This window comes from Triticum aestivum, chromosome 2B (assembly GCF_018294505.1).
Source record: "Triticum aestivum cultivar Chinese Spring chromosome 2B, IWGSC CS RefSeq v2.1, whole genome shotgun sequence".
Lineage (NCBI taxonomy): Eukaryota > Viridiplantae > Streptophyta > Magnoliopsida > Poales > Poaceae > Triticum > Triticum aestivum.
The window spans coordinates 162,224,804-162,243,801 of record NC_057798.1 but is presented as its reverse complement, the minus strand read 5'-3'; the positions used below and the strand labels follow the sequence as shown (position 1 = coordinate 162,243,801).

At 43.0% G+C, this 18,998-nt stretch overlaps 1 protein-coding gene across 1 annotated transcript; it reads right to left on the bottom strand.

The window, feature by feature from the left end:
- Positions 1 to 5,514: 5,514 nt before the first annotated feature.
- LOC123044088 (probable serine/threonine-protein kinase At1g01540) lies at positions 5,515 to 9,279 on the bottom strand. The gene is made up of 7 exons (XM_044466725.1): positions 8,051 to 9,279; positions 6,964 to 7,068; positions 6,735 to 6,857; positions 6,481 to 6,651; positions 6,264 to 6,393; positions 5,952 to 6,164; positions 5,515 to 5,835 (listed from the first exon to the last, which is right to left on the bottom strand). Exons 1-7 carry the CDS (start codon positions 8,674 to 8,676, stop codon positions 5,704 to 5,706), a joined length of 1,500 nt encoding a protein of 499 aa, XP_044322660.1. The 5' UTR covers positions 8,677 to 9,279; the 3' UTR covers positions 5,515 to 5,703.
- Positions 9,280 to 18,998: the final 9,719 nt, after the last annotated feature.

Here is an 18,998-nt window from a genome sequence, read left to right as displayed (position 1 = left end):
GTGTCTCAAATTTTGTTTGGTAGTTTCAAAAATTGTTTGCATTTTTTTATGTTCAGGGTTTCCAAAAAATGTTCGCGTTCCAAAAATTTGTTCGTGTTTCCAAATTTTGTTTTGAATTTTCAAAAAATGTCCCTGTTTTGAAAAGAATGTTTGCGCTCTGAATTGTTTTCTTGATTACAAAAATGTTCACGTTTTCGAAAAAATCGTGATTTAAAAAAAATGTTCTTGTCCACAAAAATTGTTTTGATTTTAGAAAAATGATCGTGTTCTCAAAATGTTTTGATTTTTCTAAAAAATTTGTTCACGAATATGAAAAGTGTTCGCGTTTCATGCAACATTCATGTTATTGTTAAAAAAATGTTTTGCCTCCGAACTTTCAAAAAAATCGGATCTACCTTTTAGTTGATCATTAAGGCTTTCCGTTGCTCTATGTGCACAAGTTCAACTGGCAGGCAAGTCGTCGTCTTTAGCCAGAAGTTGTAGGTTCGATCCGTCGGGGCTGCGATCTTTTTCTTTTTTGCTTCGCTTAAAGCCTCACTCGCTCTACCTTACATTGCTAAAGTACTAGCCTGTGCGTTTTTTCGACAATCTGCCGCTCGGAGCTCCCCTTTGTTGGCGTCTTCGTTGTTGTCGTTGGTTTTCCTAGTTCCCCGAGTGGTTTATTACCTTCAAGGCTATATGTCGTCTCTATCGATTCCTAATAGAAATCGCCCATGGGCGACGTCTATTGGGCTGGCCCAGCAGTACAGATTGTTCGATGTGCATTGTAGGTTTGTAGGTCCAGTTTTCTATGTTTTTTGCTTTCTTTTATTTATTTTCTTTGGTTTTCATCGGTTTTCTTATGGGTTTTCTCTTCATTTTGCTTTGGTTTTCTTTTTTTTTCTCATAGGTTTTTGGTTTTCTTTTTTTCATTGTATATACTTTGGATTTTCTTTTTTTTCTTTCTTGGTTTTCTTGTTTACTTTGATTTTTTTTTCTTTTTTTGTTTCTTTTAAGGTTTTTATCATTTTTTAACACATGTCTACTTATTTCTCAGTACATAATATACATTTTTAGAGCACCCACGAAACATTTTTTATGATACACATTGGACATTTTTCAAATACATGATGTACACTTTTAAAAATACATGTTTTGAAAACTTTTTTGAATTCATGGTACCAATTTTTCCTAATACACGTTGTACAATTTTTAATGGCAATCAACATTTTTCCAAACCATGCAAACATTTTTTGCATTGTATAAACATTTTGGAAAAAATTCACTCACATTTTTTTTGCAAACATGTGATTATTTCTTTAAGATGTCACATACATTTTTATAGTGGAAATATACTTTTTTACCAACACAAACATTTTTTACATTGTATTTTTTAAAATGTCATGACATTTTCTTTAAACAACGTGAGAATGTTTCCATAAAATGTCACGTACATTTTTTTAACGGTACGAAACAGTTTTTTTACATTGTATACACGCAACCTCCCATTATCCAACCATATGCCCATTTGTTCATATAATGGTTTTCTCTTTAAGATACTTGATACTCAAGTGGTGGGTATTTGCTGCTTTCATTTACTTGTGTAAAACATGCAACAATCACAATTACTTCAGGGATTGTATACTAATAAATTCATGATCAGATATTGTTTCCGAATGATTGTTGAATTGACAACTCAACCGCTAATACCTGTAAGTGTTCTCTCGCTCCCACCATGTCGAATATAATTTAGGGTTGTAATGCTTCTCAATGAAGAATAATGTTATCCTTTGCACTTGGGGGATATCAAGCACTTCTCTGGCATTGTTGTCAGGGAGCATAGATCTATGTATAAGCCAACCTGGGAATTACTTGTTTACTGAATTTATTTTCCATCATGGGAACAACTCATTACTTGAAGGTAAAAATTGTGCCTCCGGAAACCAGAACATGTTCTTGATTCTTCATCAGTTTTAAATCAACTAGTCGCACCACCCGCACATCTACGTGCACCTGATACGCAGTCCAACATGTCACATGTTACCGATGATCTTATACTTGATATTGCTTATATGCCTTCTTTGGATAATATCTTGATAGACAAATTTATAGAGCAAATGAACTTGATGCTGCTGCTAATGCATCGACTTCACAACTTAGGGAATCAAACACTCCACGTACACCCATTGTGTAGGATTAAACTTCGTTATAGCTTCTGTAAATTGTGAAATTAATAGTGATCTTGATGCTAGAATTGGCCTATTTAGAAGGAGAGCTTTATGGGAAATTTTTATCCCTGATAATAAATTGTGCGCTTCTACCATATATTTTTAAAGATAATGCTTACAAATTCTCTGTTGAAACTGATATTATTGATATTGTTGAATCAAATTTGTTATTACTGATATTATTGAACTTGATATTATTTTAAAGATAATGTTTTTTTTCTGTACTTGGCTAACTTGGTGTATGGACATGGTTGATCACTACTAGGGAAAAGCCTACTAGTAGCGCGGGTTAGGTGCCCGTGCTACTACTAGCTCGCTACAACTAACCGGTAGTAGTAGCGCGGGTGCCACCCGCGCTACTACTCATTATCTATAGCACGTGGCTGTGACTCACGCTGCTACTATTAATTTCAAAAACAAAAGAATTCTCGATCCCATGCGTGCTGTCAATGGCGGCAATGGTTCGATCCAGCGATGACAGAGGTCGCCAAAGGCACGGATAGGCAGTGGCAGGCCAGATCTGGCAACGTCGATGGAGAGGACCGGATCCAGGGCAGAGTAAGGTGGCAGTGTGGGACTCCTCTTCGCGGCCAAGGCAAAGAGCTCCTGGTCGTCTATGGTGAAGACCTACACGGGGATGGAGATGGGAGGGTGAGTCAAACCAGAGGGGAGAGGGAAAAAGGAGAAATGAGGGAGAGGAAGGAGATGGATGGGGCACCGGGGCTAGTTGTCGGTGGTGAGGTGCTCCGGTATGGTGGAATGGAGGCATGGGTGAGGACCGGCGAGCTCCTGGAGGCCAGCAGTGCGAGGCGGCAGCCTCGTTGGGCGCCATGGAGGAGGAGGCGCGCATGGGCAGGAGCGGCATGGGAGAGCATATGGAGAGAGGGGAGAGAGGGGCGGAAGAGAGGAGGGACTCGTGGGAGGAGATGGGGATTTTAGGGCTGTTAAAAAACCCTATACTTAGTAGCAGCGCGGGGTTTATACCCCTCGCTACTACTATGACCTGTCCGGGGGGGGGGGGGCACGATGGAGACCACTTAGTAGTAGCGAGGGTCTTATACCACTTGCTACTACTATGGCATGTCCCGAGGAGACCACTTAGTAGCAACGCGAGTTTGTAGCCCGCGCTACTACTATTAACTTAGTAGTAGTGAGGGTTTTATACCCCTCCCCTCACTACTGCTAAGCATCTATTATAAGGTATTTTCTAGTGGTGGGTGCTTTATCTATAAAGAGGATCGAAAAAAGTATTAAAAAAAGGTGTATGAACATGGTTGGTGCTTTATCTATAAAGTGGGACGAAAACATTTTTTAAACAAAAATCTAGTCAAGAGAGGCTCTCAAACAGATTAAATACAATCTTAAAGTTTCTTGCACTCTCGACATATCTTGTAACAGAAAAGTATTTCTTTGCGCATAAACGTGACTTCCTCTTATTTCCTCCCCTACCGTAGGTGGCTAGGGCAAACTTCCCCTCCAAACTTCACCGGTGAGCCCGTGGATTTGCCTCCCCTCTGCTTGCCACATCGATGGCCGGTAGGGCAATCTCGCTGCCTTAGTTCCAGTTAGTAGTTTAGGTTAGTTTTTTTAGTCCTCGCAGGTGCGGCGCTCGGCGCGCTTCTTCTTTGAGTTTGTCTTTCGGGTTTCGATCCTCCTCGAGTTCATCCGTTTGGACGTAGTCAACGAAGCTTCAGCATAGATTCCCGCCGAGTCCTTAGGACGGCGAGGTTAGGGTTTTTCATCATGTGGCGAGATTTGATGTTAGGTGATTTAGATCTATGCAAGGTTTCATCGACGACGATTACGGCTCCAGGGTGCTGGTCCTTAGGGGCACGTGCACGAAGACTTTCCGGTTGTCATCGAGAAGGTCAAGTCGGCTCAGGTAGGATAGCGGCTCATCGGCGGCTCGTTCTGACGGCAGTAGTGATCGTTCGGTGGTCTCAGAATCTCGATGTAATTTTTATTATGTTTGATTTGTACTTCCGATGAACTTTTACAATAGATTTGATCCTTTCTGCAAAAGAAAACTTGTAACAAAAAGTCGGTACAGATGTACAGCTTGTGCAACATAGTGGAAGAAGATTTTTTTCATTCTTATTGTTGTATTCACTGTAGCATTGCATCTCTCTCTCCCTCTCTCGTTTGCATCTTGGCCAAGCTGTACTCATCGTGCTGGCTAGGCTCTCTGCATCATTGGTTTCATATTCTTTCTTAAGCTTCAACATCTGAACATGTTGCTGTTGGCAGTTTGCAGGTTTGTCAAACGATGATTCTAGACTGCATGTGCAATGCTTCATGCGTGCTGCATTAAGAAAAGCTCCAGTCTCGGTCACGACATATCAGCTGACATTTTGTTTCAGCTGGAAAGAGCTTTTGTGTTCTGGGAATTATAGCCCTGACATGGATGCCAGGCAGGCACCATCTATTTCTTTTAATTTTGTACATCGACGTCTTAACCATATTGGTCAAAGTTCCTCACATGTGCCAACAAGAAGGCAACAAAAGGAAAATACCGGATTAGATGTAGATGTCATCCCTGAACAACTAGCTTCACATTTCGGTCTTCGTTTTTTATCTCCAGTACCAAGTACTCCCCCATTTCCACATTAATTGAAGGTTTGGTTTTGTCTTAATTCAAACTTCTTTAAATGTGATCAAGTTTACAGAAAAATTAACATCTACAAAATCAGATTTGTTTCATTAGGTTCTTTATAAAATATATTTTCGTATTTTTTATATTAGATTTATAGATTTCAGGATATTTTCATGTACCGTTGGTCAAAGTTAAACAAGTTTGACTTCTGACATATCTACAGCTCCAATCAATTTAGAACAGTGGGTGTACTGACTTTATAAACTCCAAAAATATGAAATTCTAGAAATGAACTAATTTAGAAGTAACTCTAGAAATGATCATGCCCTTCAAACGAGAAATATCTTATGGTTATTTGTACACGGGCACACGAATAATCACATTTTTTAACCACATTGGCCAAAGTTCCTCACATGTTCGAACAAGAAGGCAACAAAAGGAAAAAGAAACCCGGATTAGATGTAGACGCCATCACTGAACAACCAGCTTCACATTTTGGTCGTTCTTCTTTGATCTCCAGTACTAAGTACCCCCACAGTTCCAAATTAAGTGAAGGTTTGGTATTGTCTTAAGTCAAACTTCTTCAAATGTGAAGCTTCTTTAAATGGTGTCGGCGTCAGTGCAAGTCACAAACGCTGGCCAGTTTTTAACCAAAGGCCGTATGAGGGCTTTATCATTCTGTTGTTAACTTAAAAGGATCACGACATTATCATGTAAAAACATCTCCAATTGGATAAATAATCAAGGATTACTACTACCGCTGCCGCGTTCCTTTGATGACATATACATATGATGTGATGTTCTCCATGGCTGACACTAAAATAATGACAGTTTGCGGCTTCACCAGGTATTGCCCCTATTTACAACATGGGGTTCCACATGATTTGGTAACTGAACAAATGGCTAGGCCATTGTATTTTTCCATCTGAAAGGTTGGTCATGGTCCCCAATGTTATCAATTTCGCCATCATCTATTCCGTTAGTCGGTTTCCCGGGCAACCTTGCCTTCGTTGGAGCTCTACCGCCTCGACGTTCCTGAAATTAGCAATAAGATGATGTCTTCTTATTCATATGTTTCAATGTCTTTACGATTGTGAATGTCCAGATAAAATGAAAATCCAGATTAGGAATGTATGCCTTTATTGACCTACATCTCTGTTGTAGGGGAAATCCTCAACTTCAAGCATGTGAATGATCTGTCCAATCTTTGGCCTCTTGGAAGCATCAGGGTCCACACATCGCAACGCCACGAGCAAAGCTTTCTTCACTGCTCTAGAGGCAGGCTTCTGGGGCATCTTTGGATCCACAACCCCCTCAGAGTTTCGGGTGCTCACCATTGTCTTTAGCCAATCAACTAAATTTGCCTGAAAATGTTTAATTATAGAAATAAATGCAGCTAACAAGTTCAGTAAAAATGCATTAACAAGCTCATAAGGCTATACAAAGACACATCAATAGCTAACCTCTCCAGGTGGCCTGTTATAATCCACTGGTACTCTACCAGATATTATTTCCATGACAAGGATCCCAAAACTATATACATCGCTTGTTTCATTTAACATCCCAGTCCCCGCATACTCTGGAGCAACATACCTGCAATGATCAACAACAAATTAGTAACCACTAATTCATCCCACATTACAATATCACCATAGGTGCAGGCAATGCAGAAAAACTAACCCGAAAGTTCCCATAACTCGTGTAGTTACGTAACTTCGCTCTGGGCCTAAGAGTTTCGCAAGTCCGAAATCTGAGAGCTTAGCATTCCAGTGCTTATCAAGAAGGATGTTGCTTGCCTTGACGTCCCGGTGAACCACCTTCGGCTCAAGCCCCTCATGCAAATACATTAACCTACACTACAAAGTGTGAGATGTTTACATGACTAGGCAAAACGTCAGTAATAATAAGAGTTATCCAAGCTGAGCAACACCCACCCTTTTGCTGTCCCTAGTATGATCTTCATCCTATCTTCCCATGTAAGGGGGCTTACAGGTCCAACATCCCCATGGAGCCATTGTTCCAAGTTGCCGTTATCAACATACTCGTACACAAGCATCCTAAGAATACCAACCATATGAGCAACATTTACATCACCACAACAATTGTTGATTCTATAACCCAGCAAGGTAATCGAATAATGCGCACACACATACGAGACAATACCTCTGATTCCTCTCGGCACAATATCCTAGAAGGCGCACAAGGTTCTTGTGCCGAACACGGCCAATTGCTTCGACCTCAACCTTGAATTCTTTCTCCGCCTGCCCCCTAACAAGTCATGAAAACAAAAATCCACACATTGACCAATCCAAGCCGGTCCTAAAAATTCGAACATATATATTGAAGAGAAACCTATTTTTAGTCGCCAACTGATCGACAAGTTAATGTTTTGTCCCTTTACCCCCAATCCGGGAAACTTGCACTTCAACTTATCAAACCAGACATTTTTTGTCCCTCGACGTGGCCAAAGCGGTATCTGTGCTGACTGGGTTCGACAGGTCATCGCACACCTGGCAATCTCTCTCTCTCTCCCTCTCTCTCTCTCTCTCCTGCCCTTGTCATCATATCTCTCTCATGGGCATTTCATCGAGCAGTTGCGGTGCGTCTCTCACTTCCACCACCTCGTCATCTGCACTTACTCCTCCCAGCCGATTTCCCTGACGTGTACCCTGTCCACAAGCCGTGGTGGTGCCACCGGCACCAGAGCCGACCAGAAGATGAACGCAATCCAGCAGACGACACTGATCACGTGGGCAACGGCCGCGCGCAGCGCCACCAGCCGTGTGGCCTCCAGGGCCGGCGAGCCTCGGAAGTTGCTCGGTGTCTCACCGGCGAGCTAAAGAGCACGATCCGGCCGGTGGCACGGAGCGGCGAGGGCAGCTCCGGCGTAGAGCACCCTGAGCCAGGCGATTGATGAAGTGTACCTCAATTAAAACTCACGGAAGCTACTGGCTACGAACATACCTGAAATATAAGGGAAAACCAGTACACTAATTACTGAACCCAACCTGCAGCTCATGCAGCATCCGGCACATATAGAGGCTATTCATTTTGGAGCACCCACAAATTCAAATTCAAATTCAAATCGGTGAGGGTGTTCTCGGGGTGATCCATAGCCAATGCAATTCACAAACAGTGACATAATATGATATTTTCCACGTTGACAACGCTTTCATCCGAGATGACAATGTCAAGTTACCGTAAATTTTTCAGAGCGAGTTCCATGAATAGTAAACGTAATTAGAAGTACCTGTTGTTAAGCAAGTTCTTGACGCCGACCTGCGTGCCGTCCTCGAGCACGCCGTGGTACACGATCCCGTACCCGCCCTCGCCGATCACGTTCTCGTCGGCGAACATCTCCGTCGCCGCCTCCAGCTCCTCGAGCGTGTACCAGTGGCCCCACCCGAGGCGGGACACCTCCGGCGCCGCCTTGGGCGCGTGGTGCGCCGGGGCCGCGCCTTCCCCGCTCTCGCAGGTGCTGCCCTGCGACGACGGCATCCCGCTGCTCCGGTGGCTGTGCTGCGGGGGCTGCTCCGGGTACGTCATGCGCTGCTCCTTGACCGACGGCGGCGGCGTTATGGGGGACTGGAGCACCCGCGCCAGCGGCATCTTCGCGGCGGCGGCGGCGGCGGCGTGGGAGGGGGCTTCTTGGATGCCCTCGGGCGCGTTGACCTTCCTGGCATCCTTGCTCGGAGGCGCGGACGTGGGGAGGTGGTGGGCGGGGGTGGTTGGCCGGCGCCGCCGTGAACCGAGGAAGCAGAGGACGGAGAGGAGGACAAGGAGCAGCACGGAGGCGGCGCCGACGGCGATGGCGAGGAGCACCCACAAGCGGAGCCCGAACACCACCGTGCTCCGGGACAGCTCCGAGTCCGACATTTACTGGAGCTGCCCGAGCAAAGGCACCACCACTCTGCAGCTTCTTGCTCCTCTCGAACTGGTGGATCTCTGGCCGGGCCCGGAGCAATCAGGCCGCAAAGATCATCGGACTCTCCCGCGCAAACAGCCAGATGCTGGACACGGCAGCGCTGGAAAGAGATGAGAGGGGGGAGGAAGTTGATCCGGGTGGGTGATCGGGTGCAACAATGTGGTTGCAAAGATTGGATTTGCTCGCTGGGAAAGTGGAGGGCGGTCACGGTGGATGGCTCGCTCGGTGTCGGTGTCGGCGTGATGAAAATTCAGGATTACGGTGAGACGAGAGAAAAAGAAAGGTATGGTGCCGCCGGTGGTTGGCGCGATGAAAATTCCGCGGCGAGCCAAGAAACGCGGGGAGAAGATTACCGAGCACGGGTAGAAGGTTGGTGAAAATGATGCTAGTGCTAGTGCTAGTGCTAGGCTCGAGTGATGGACTGAGAATGACAATTGAAGGGAAGAAGGTGGAAGAGGGTGGGAGCGAGAGGAGTAATTGGGAAGTAATGGAGCACTGCTGCTTCGCATGCATGGGCGAAGGTGGGGGTGAGGAAGCGAGGCGCAGCGCGGATTCAAAGTGTGGAAGAAGGAGAAGGGGGGCAGATGTTTTAAAAAAAAAAATTAGGTGTGGATTGCGGTGAGGAGTGAGTATCTGGTGATATTCTTTCTCCCATCTGCCGAAGGAGCTGTCATGGAGATTGGAGAGCAGGTTGCGACTTTTCTAATCCTGGTTTTTATTTTTACATCCAATCATTTGTTTTTGCAGGGTGCTTTGGATCCTTTCATGAACGTTACACTGCTGCTGCAGAATGGACCAACAATAGCGGTGAATGATCTGGGAAATACCTTTGGTTCCTGGTGCATATACACCCTATATGAGAAAAAATAATAATTACAAAAAAGTGAAAAAAGTTTATAAGTTTTTCTGAAATAAACCTGACTTTCTTTTGCACTAGTATATAAATTTTCTTGAACAAAAATCCAGTGTTGACTTGGGCAAAAAATAAAATTTATTTGCTATTATTTATAGGTCGCTATTCACACTATTTTAGCCAGAATTTTTGTTTTTTCAAGAAGAAGTCAACAAGTTTTTTTGTATGGAATTTTTCTTACAAGTACAATGGAAGGTCAACTTTATTTCAAAAGTATGTTCAGAATTTGACTTTTTTTAATTACTAATTTTCCCACATAAGTATATACTCCCTCCATCCGAAAATACTTGTCATCAAAATGGATAAAAATGAATGTATCTAGAACTAATATACATCTAGATACATCTCCTTTTATTCATTTTGGTGACAAGTATTTCGGGACGGAGGGAGTACACTCATAGACCAAAAGTATTTCGGGACGGAGGGAGTATATTAGAAAATATGATTTGAAAGAGTGTTGCTTCCAGTGAACTGGTAGGATAGTTTTCTTTTTCTTTCGAGAAAGGGGAAGACCCCGGCCTCTGCATCAATTCATGGGACAGGTGAAAGTATAAATTGGCGGAAACGGAAATATGACCCTTACACACCTTTTTAACATAGTTAGAAAGCTCCGGAGGTTTAGTTCGTAATCTCCAAATAACGCTAAAGGCAGAAACTTTCAAAAGCTCGAAAGGTCCAACTTAAAGTCGTTTAGAGGCTTTGACTGACCAATGACTCACTTAGCACACACTACTGGATGTCGTTCGGCAATTTCAAGCAAGTCCGCTCGAAAATCCGAACTGTGTGCAAAGGAGTGCACAAGCGCTCCAGAGGTTCCGGATGGAGGTGTTCGGGAGCTCATCTATCGTTTGCAATGACTATATCTAAAAACTACAAAAAGTGGTAGATATACAGTGGAGAAACCAAAGGCTATTTTTAGGGCTTTTGAGTTCGATCTTTCAACACATAGAGAAAGAAACTCAGCTTAACAATTTCTATCCTTTTTGATAGCATTGTCGTATCTATGGACTCAATATGATCTTGGATCACTAAAATAAAAATTTAAGTCCTTAGTTTGGCTAACACTTGTCTTAACAGGATTTTGAGTGGGCACCAATCATCTTATTTTGATGCATCATTTGGGAGCTAATATGAAAGATACTTGATGAATCATTAGCACCTTAAGATATGTTGGCACAGATTACCAAAATTCACCTAGGGGATTAGAATACACTTCAATGACTGCCTATACAAAAGGCTATTTTTTCTACAGCTTTGGAGGCCGCCGAGCAAGCCCCAAGACTCATTGACCCTTGAGGCTCTTTCTCGGCGACTTAGGCTCCATGCTGTGGCGCTCGGCGAGGAGCGGTCTGGAGACCGAAGCGCGTCGCAGTCAAGGCTCATTTGGTGTTGGGGTGTGTGTACTACAACTATCGAGCCGAGGACCCTGCTCAGAGTTTGTATCGAGGTATGTGTTCTTTCGTGGCCTTTGAGCCGGATTTGTGTTTTTTGCATTTGAACTGTTGTGGGGATTTCATTGCAATACACATGATTTGGGGAATTTTGGTAAGGCAAGGTGCACGTGGATGATCTAGTTATGATATTTCACTCGAGAGAGGTTTTACCCAGGTTATGCTTTGATACCGTATGAACAATGGTTACAATGATTTATAGCACCGGTGTGCTTATGTGTCCATCTGGACTTGTCAATCTACCCAACAAAACTTGTTTAAATCTTATTTTGTCTTCGCCTTATATGGAACTGATGAGGATGAAGAGTATAGTGGTTGTAGCCACGTTGTAGTATTGATGCCATGATGATGATCACTACATGAATTACTACATAGTAATGAAGATGCCTTGAGTGCATCGTAAGAGATGCCTGCTTTGATTGCCCACTACCTATACAGTCGGATGGACACTATGGTGCAAATCAGCCGGATGGGCTTCATGATACCGGCCTAGCCGAGTGATCTCCTGGCATGGACTCGGTCCATTCAGGCCTGCTGGGCCGAATCCTTGTGTTGGCCTACCACATGGAGATCTCGCCATCATGAACCTATGCTGTAAACCTCTAAGGCCTTAAATTTACTGAAGTCAGGCATATGGTCTTTTCTAGTAAAAACTTGCAATGGGTGAAGTTATGTTCTACAATAGAAGCTTACACTCTAAGGGGGATGCCCATAAGGTTCTCATGTGTTCCTTTCCCCACAATTGCGTCATCTTTCAAAATTATAATCATTACCGGCTCCTTCATGGTTGAAAGCCGATATGCAATGATGAAGGTTGTCATGTCAACCATCATGACATTCAATGCATCTTTTTGGATAAGGTTTTACAATCGTTCTTGGCCAATTCCAACATGCAAGAAGGAACCGTGCCAACACACACACCCATACAAGAACCACTCTTGCTAAACTGAGCTAAACCATGAGCCATAACATTAGCATCTCTGTTAAATATGAATAGTCTTGAAATTCAGTGACTTCTTCAACGGATCCAACATCATCATGTTCAAAATTCATGTAAGACGATTTTCCCATATGTGAGGAGTTAAGGCAATTCTTAATATATGTAAAGGCAGTGAGCTTTGAAAATGTAGGGTACATAGGAATCAATACCCATATGGATCCCCATGATGCACGCCTGAAGCTCCGCCTCTTCCATGGTGGAACAACTTGGGACAACATCCCTGTTGATTTCAAGACGCGATATATCTCTGTCACCACCTAGCAAATAGTTCCTGAAGCTGAGCAAGGATCGAAGCCAATGTCAACATTAATCATACTACATCCAGCTTGATGGCTTTTCCAAACTATAGTTGTTCATGCTTACGTATGAAAACTATTTTGTTCCCATAGATTCTTTACCTTTGCCATTACCACATCCAAGAAACTAGCCACATAATTTTGGAGAAAGGTGACAAAATCTATGACAGGTGCCTTACCTTCACCGAATATTAGGTTGTTTCTTAGAGGCCACAGTCTTTGGAGCATGAACAAAACCTTAGCTCTATGATCAATATTCAGAATGTCTAGCAAAAGGAGCAACCACTCTGGTCTAGTATTAGCAAACAAATCCTCACTAGGAAGAAGCCAAACTTCTCGAAGATCAGACCTAAGGGCGTGTACCTTGGGGCATTGACAGACGTGTGGAAAGCATCCTTATCTTCACAACCACATATGCCACATCTAAGAATAACACCAAATGACGACGAACTCTATCAGTATACACCTCAAGACCATTCTTCATCCCTCTCCAAGAAAAAACTTCCAGTTTCTGAAGCGTGTGAGATTGCCAAATTAACTTCCAGATATTTCTATCTCCTTGTGGCGCCATACTATCTAGATTGACCTCTATTGCATGCCATTACTGTGTTGCATTGCCATTTCGTACACGCTTCTTACAGTGAAAAACTCATTCCAAGACACAGTGACCCCCTCCAGTGGATGACAAATGAATATTTAGATGTGGAGGCAGTGGATGACAAATGAATATTTAGGTGTGCCTCCACATCATGAGGGTAGAAGGTGTGTCCAATAAAGTTTTCATTCCATCACATGGGATGACACAATAACAATTCAGATACCCACATCAATATAGTTTTCTTCCTTTTACCTAAAATAAAGAGGACACATGGGGGTCCAACTTATCTATGAAAATATGAACCATCTCACAGGAATTTTTTCCCTCCAAATGATACCATCCTTCAACAGGTACAAGCCATGCAGAATGCCTTGCCAAGTTGGCAACATATTTTGATGGAAGGTTGTGTCTAGCACACACCCACAAGGGAAATATTTAGCCTTCATAATTCTAGCACACAAACCGTTTGGAAATTGAAGTAGGCGTTATGCCTGCCTTGTAAACGACGCTTGATTGAATACCTTAAGATATCTAAACCCAATGCTCTCATCTCCTTTAAGTCTGGTGGTTTCCTCCCATGTAGCGGTAGGTTACAAGCTTTCCAAATCATCAAGCATCGATGTCAATGGAGGTAGAGATGGTAATTGTGGCCCCAAAATCGACACATGCTTCACACCCATAAGTCGCGCCATGACACCCAACACCTTCGTCTTGAGCACGCACGCCTACAGCTTGGTCGAGCACACCTTGAGAATTGAGAGTACTCGAGCGTACACCTCTTCATGGCGCACCTCTTAAAAAGTTAACTTTGGGGATGGATAAGAGTTGTTCTAAGGGAAGTTAACTCAACCAACGACACTTAAATCACCAAATATGTATGTGGCAACTCACGGGATATGCTATTTTACACTCTCCATGTACAATATAGGTGTTCTGATACAAAATGCACACATGTAGCAAGTGTTGTTCCTCTAATGGTTCGGTCTGTGTACCCCGGTGCTTCTTTTCTTATTTCAGGAACATCACCTATTTTAGGAAGCTCTAGACATTCCACACCGGTTTTGTTGTTTCTCTTTGATGTATTCCATTTTTATATTTGTTTTCTATTTTCTATTTTCTGTTTTTCTATTTTGTTTATTTTTCTCTTCTTCTTCTTTTTCTAAATTTAAGATCACCAAAATTGTGATCACTTTTAAATTCATGAATTGTTTTTAGTTTTTGAACATTTTTTTTCGTATTCGTGGACATTTTAAAAAATTCGTGATATTTTTAAAATTCATGATTTTACTAAAAGTTGTACTTATTTTTAAAATTCATGAACATTTTTATACTTCACAAACATTTTTATCATATGAATGAATCTTTTAAAAGGTGCGGACATTTTTTAAAACCAATGAACATTTTTTTAAATTCACAAAAAAAATCATGAAAATTTCCTAAATTCACATTTAAAAAAATCATTAAAAAATCGTTCACACACATTTTCTAAATTTGCAAATACTGTAATAGGTCACAGGATATTTAAAAATCCGCAATATTTAAAAACAATTGTGCATATTTTTTGATTTCACGAACTGTCTTCGAATCTGTGTGCATTTTCTTTTATGCCAACGGAGGAGCTCGTAAAAAGAACAGAACCAAGTAGCCAACGAGCCTATAGATGAGGTCTTGGTGAAAGCCAGGGCAAATAGGGTGGCCCATTCCCTGCGAGCGGAATTATGTTTTTCTCTCTTCGTTTTTAGTCATTGTTTCACCCAAAAAAACTGGCCAATACTTTTTAGGAGCTACATATTTTGAAAATCTATTAAAAAAGAAGAATATTTTATAAAATTGACCAGTATGTGTTTTATAAACAAGTTCAGTTTATGTAAAAAAATCACCATATATTAAAAATTGTTCATCGTATAATGCAAAAAATATATAAAAACAAATATGCAAAAAACAGAATAAAGACCAAAATCTGAGAAGAAAAACAGAAACAACCGTTACATGGACCGCCTCATCGAACTAGCTCTTTAATATAGCTCAAATTAACAAAAACTAAAATGCTCATGTTAAAATGAATGCAAATCGACAATCATGCATATGGACATACAAATGGTATGAATGACTCGATGAGACATGATATAAGGAGTTATGATTCAATAAATGAGCTTTAAAATGAGTCAAAAAAATAGAGTCATCAGATCGCTCATGGTCGCCTTTGTCTAGCCGTTTCTGGTGTAGTGTAGTCCTCCTTGTCATCGGACGTCGGGCCCCTCGCGCCATCGTGCACGACTATATGCCCGGTTGTCATGGTTAGGGTGGTGACGGGGTTGATCTACCCTACAGCCAGGTCCCCTTCGCATGTCGATGTCGCGACCTGGCATGTGTTGCCCAGTTTTTCGGTCGCGACACCCGTCATGCATGATGGTGAGATCCCTTCTTTGTAAAAAGAAAATACTAGCAATTTCATTTAAGCTAGGCATGTTATGGATGATTCAGATGCTTTCAATGTTATGTTGACCGAAATTTCCTGATTTTATTTCCGTAATACATTTAATTTTGTTGCTACATAATAATTGGTATATGCCAATGCATTAGTGATTATGTTATACATTTTCGAAAATATCATATGTACTATGCATGCTTGTATGTGACAGTGTATGTGTATCAATGATTATGTTATACATGCCTGTATATATAAGTAGTACTCCCTCCGTTCCTAAATATGTATCTTTCTAGAGATTTCAAATGGACTACACATACAGATATATAGACATATTTTAAAGTATAGATTCACTTATTTTGCTTCGTATGTAGTCATTTGTTGAAATCTCTAGAAAGACAAGTATTTAGGAACGGAGGGAGTATATGTCTCGTATTGACCTCTTACCTCGTTACTCCTGCACCGTCTCCAGACTCGCCACGAGGCCGATTTGCCACGTCAAAATGAGCTCAATCTTTTGCTCAATGTTTTTTGCCACTATCAGAATTTCGGAGCGGTGCAGTTTGCCACGGATCGTAAAGCGATGGTTTTCCACTAATCATAACACGAATGTGGTGGTTTTGTGCATTTAACTCGTATAATTGAGACTATCTTGCAATTTGAAAAGAAAGTTGGTAGAATTAAGAGGTAACGTACATGAGCGTTCTTAAATGAGACAGAGAAAGAAATTGGTGTATCCACAGCCCGGCAAAAAATGCGCACCCGACTAAATTCTTCAGACAATCTGTAGTACTCGTTAGTAACTGAAAGAGGTATATCAGTATAAGTTGCAGAGACAATAGGACTCAAAGCATAGAAGACTGGAAGTTCACATGGGAAAGAATTGATATCACAAACAGCCCCAAACAGAGGAAGCGGCTGTTCTGATCCCCGAGCTGGGTAAACAGTAAAAATCAAAAAATAAATAAAAGAAATCCAGAAAATTCCTTTTTTTGTGTCAAATATTGAGATAATTTTTTCTAGACTGCAAAATTTCATCACCATGTGGCACATTTTCCACGAATGTCATGTAGTGATGAAATTTTGCAAGCTATCAAAACATTTCTCAATGTTTCACAAAAAAAATCAGATTTTATTTTTATTTTTTGTATTGTTCAACCGAGCTCATGGGAGCTCGGGTTTAGTCGCCCAAACAGATCAGTAGTGGCAGTAGGCTGCATAATGTTCTTTGAGCTATTGTACATGGTTACGTTAGGAAAATGACACGAAACTTAGACACCATGTGAGTTTCAACAAACGTAATTTGATAATGAAGGATTAAACACTTCTAGAAAAGCAAGAGACTTCATACTAATAATCACCTAAGGTAACAATCGTTGCATCGCAATAAATTTGGTAATGCATCTTGGATGAATCATCTGCGGAGTCAGATTAATGAATGTGAGCGGCCGGATCTGGCGGCGAACTTTCGTCGAAAACAAAACGGAGCAATAGTACGTATGAGGCGTGTTTGGTTGCCTGCATCGAGCCCAACCAGACCCGCACGAGAAGGGAGAGGCCTGTTTGGTTGCCTGGTTTTTCTATTGGGCCTGCATCGCACGCTTCTCAAAGCAGCCCAGAGCCTGGCTCGCTGGAAACGCTCGGATCGGCAGTTTCTCGCGAGCCAGGCTGAGTGCGGCGCGAGCTCGCACGGGCGGGAGCGAGGCGAGGGCGAGTGGGGATGGCGGGAGATGGAAATCTAGATAGCCTCACCCCCCTTTCACTTGCTCACCCATAGCCACTGCCCCCCTTTCTTCTCTACTGCCTCACCACCGGGGGCAGCTGCGATTTCAGAACTGCGATAGAGGCGGCGGCGGCAGCGGCGGAAGAGGGGGCGGCGTTTGCGGCAGAACTGGTGCTCCCCTTGCTGTTGGCCACCGTCTGGTCGACCTAGTCCGTGCCATGGCTCCCCCTACGCCGTCCTTGTCTCCAATGCCGGTAAGCAGCACCCCCCCTCCCTTTTGTTAGCTCAGTAGTTAGGCCGCTAAGCTAGGTGTAGGATCGATTTCCCACTGAACGAATCATCGATGTCGAGTAGGTTATGGACGCACGGATGAGGGTGATAATCCAGGCAGCAGCACTGATTAGTGTGATTCAGGCATGGGTCATGTTCATGCACCAGAGAGCTATTCGTCGTGCTGAGGGACCTTTGATCCGCTATGGTCCATTGTTTCCCCGGGAACAAGAGAGGATCCAAAATCTGAACTACATCTACAACTGCAATGACGTCGAGGCTCTATGGATACTTCGAATGAAAATATCACCATTTGCCAGGCTTGTCGAGACCTTCAGGAGTAGGGGGCTGCTACAAGATAGCATCAACACCAGTGTGGAAGAGCAAGTGGTCATGTTCCTTCATGTTGTTGGCCATAACCAGAGGTTCATGGTCATTCACAACACGTTCAGGAGATCAAAGGAGACCATCTCTAGGTGCTTCAAGCAAGTGTTTTTTGCTATTGGGGAGCTTAGAGGAGAGATGATTAGGAGACCATCTGGTCAGACTCCACCCAAGATTCGTGGAAGCCCAAGATGGTATCCATACTTCAAGGTGAGCATTGACAATTTTTAGGATATTCATGGCTTGATATGCTTGTATTGTTCAAGTGGAGCACTAACACAGGCTTGTGATGCCATTTTCAGGATTGCATTGGGGCAATAGATGGTACTCATGTCACTGCCAGAGTTCCTAGGTCACAGTCTGCAGCATACAGGGGGAGGAAGCACTACACAAGCCATAATGTGCTTGCTGCTATTGACTTTGGTCTGAAGTTCACATATGTGTTGGCTGGCTGGGAGGGGTCAGCGCATGATGCTAACATTCTCACTGACAGCATGAGTCGACCTAATGGGATCAACATCCCCGACGGCAAGTTCTACCTTGGAGATGTTGGCTATGTTGGGGAACGTAGTAATTTCAAAATTTTCCTACGCACATGCAAGGTCATGTTGATGCATAGCAACGAGAGGGGAGAATGTCGTCCATGTACCCTCGTAGACCGTAAGCGAAAGTGTTATGACAACGCGGTTGATGTAGTCGTACGTCTTCACGATCGACCGATCCTAGTACCGAACGTACGACACCTCCGCGACCTACACACGTTTAGCTCGGTGACGTCCCACGAACTCATGATACAGTAGAGCTTCGAGGGAGAGTTTCATCAGCACGATGGCGTGGTGATAGTGATGATGATGTTACCGATGCAGGGCTTCGCCTGAGCACCGCTACGATATGACCGAGGTGGATTATGGTGGAGGGGGGCACCGCACACGGCTAAAAGATAAATGATCAACTTGTGTGTCTATGGGGTGCCCCCCACCCCCGTATATAAAGGAGTGGAGGAGGGGGAGGAGGCCGGTGATGGAGTCCTGGATTAGGGGGTCCTCGGACAGCCGGACTATATGCTTATGCCAGACTGTTGGACTATGAAGATACAAGATTGAAAACTTCGTCCCGTGTCCGGGTGGGACTCTTCTTTGCGTGGAAGGCAAGCTTGGCAGTTCAGATATGTAGATCTGCTTCTCTGAAACTGGCTTTGTGTAACCCTAGC

What these genes read in the sequence shown, in the direction of transcription:
- LOC123044088 (XM_044466725.1), bottom strand. Translation starts at nt 8,676, where the DNA reads ATGTCGGACTCGGAGCTGTCCCGGAGCACGGTGGTGTTCGGGCTCCGC. An exon ending in AAGAACTTGCTTAACAACAG is followed by an intron (nt 7,069 to 8,050) that starts GTACTTCTAATT and finishes ATGACTTGTTAG; the next exon opens with GGGGCAGGCGGAGAAAGAAT. An exon ending in ATACTAGGGACAGCAAAAGG is followed by an intron (nt 6,652 to 6,734) that starts GTGGGTGTTGCT and finishes TTTGTAGTGTAG; the next exon opens with GTTAATGTATTTGCATGAGG.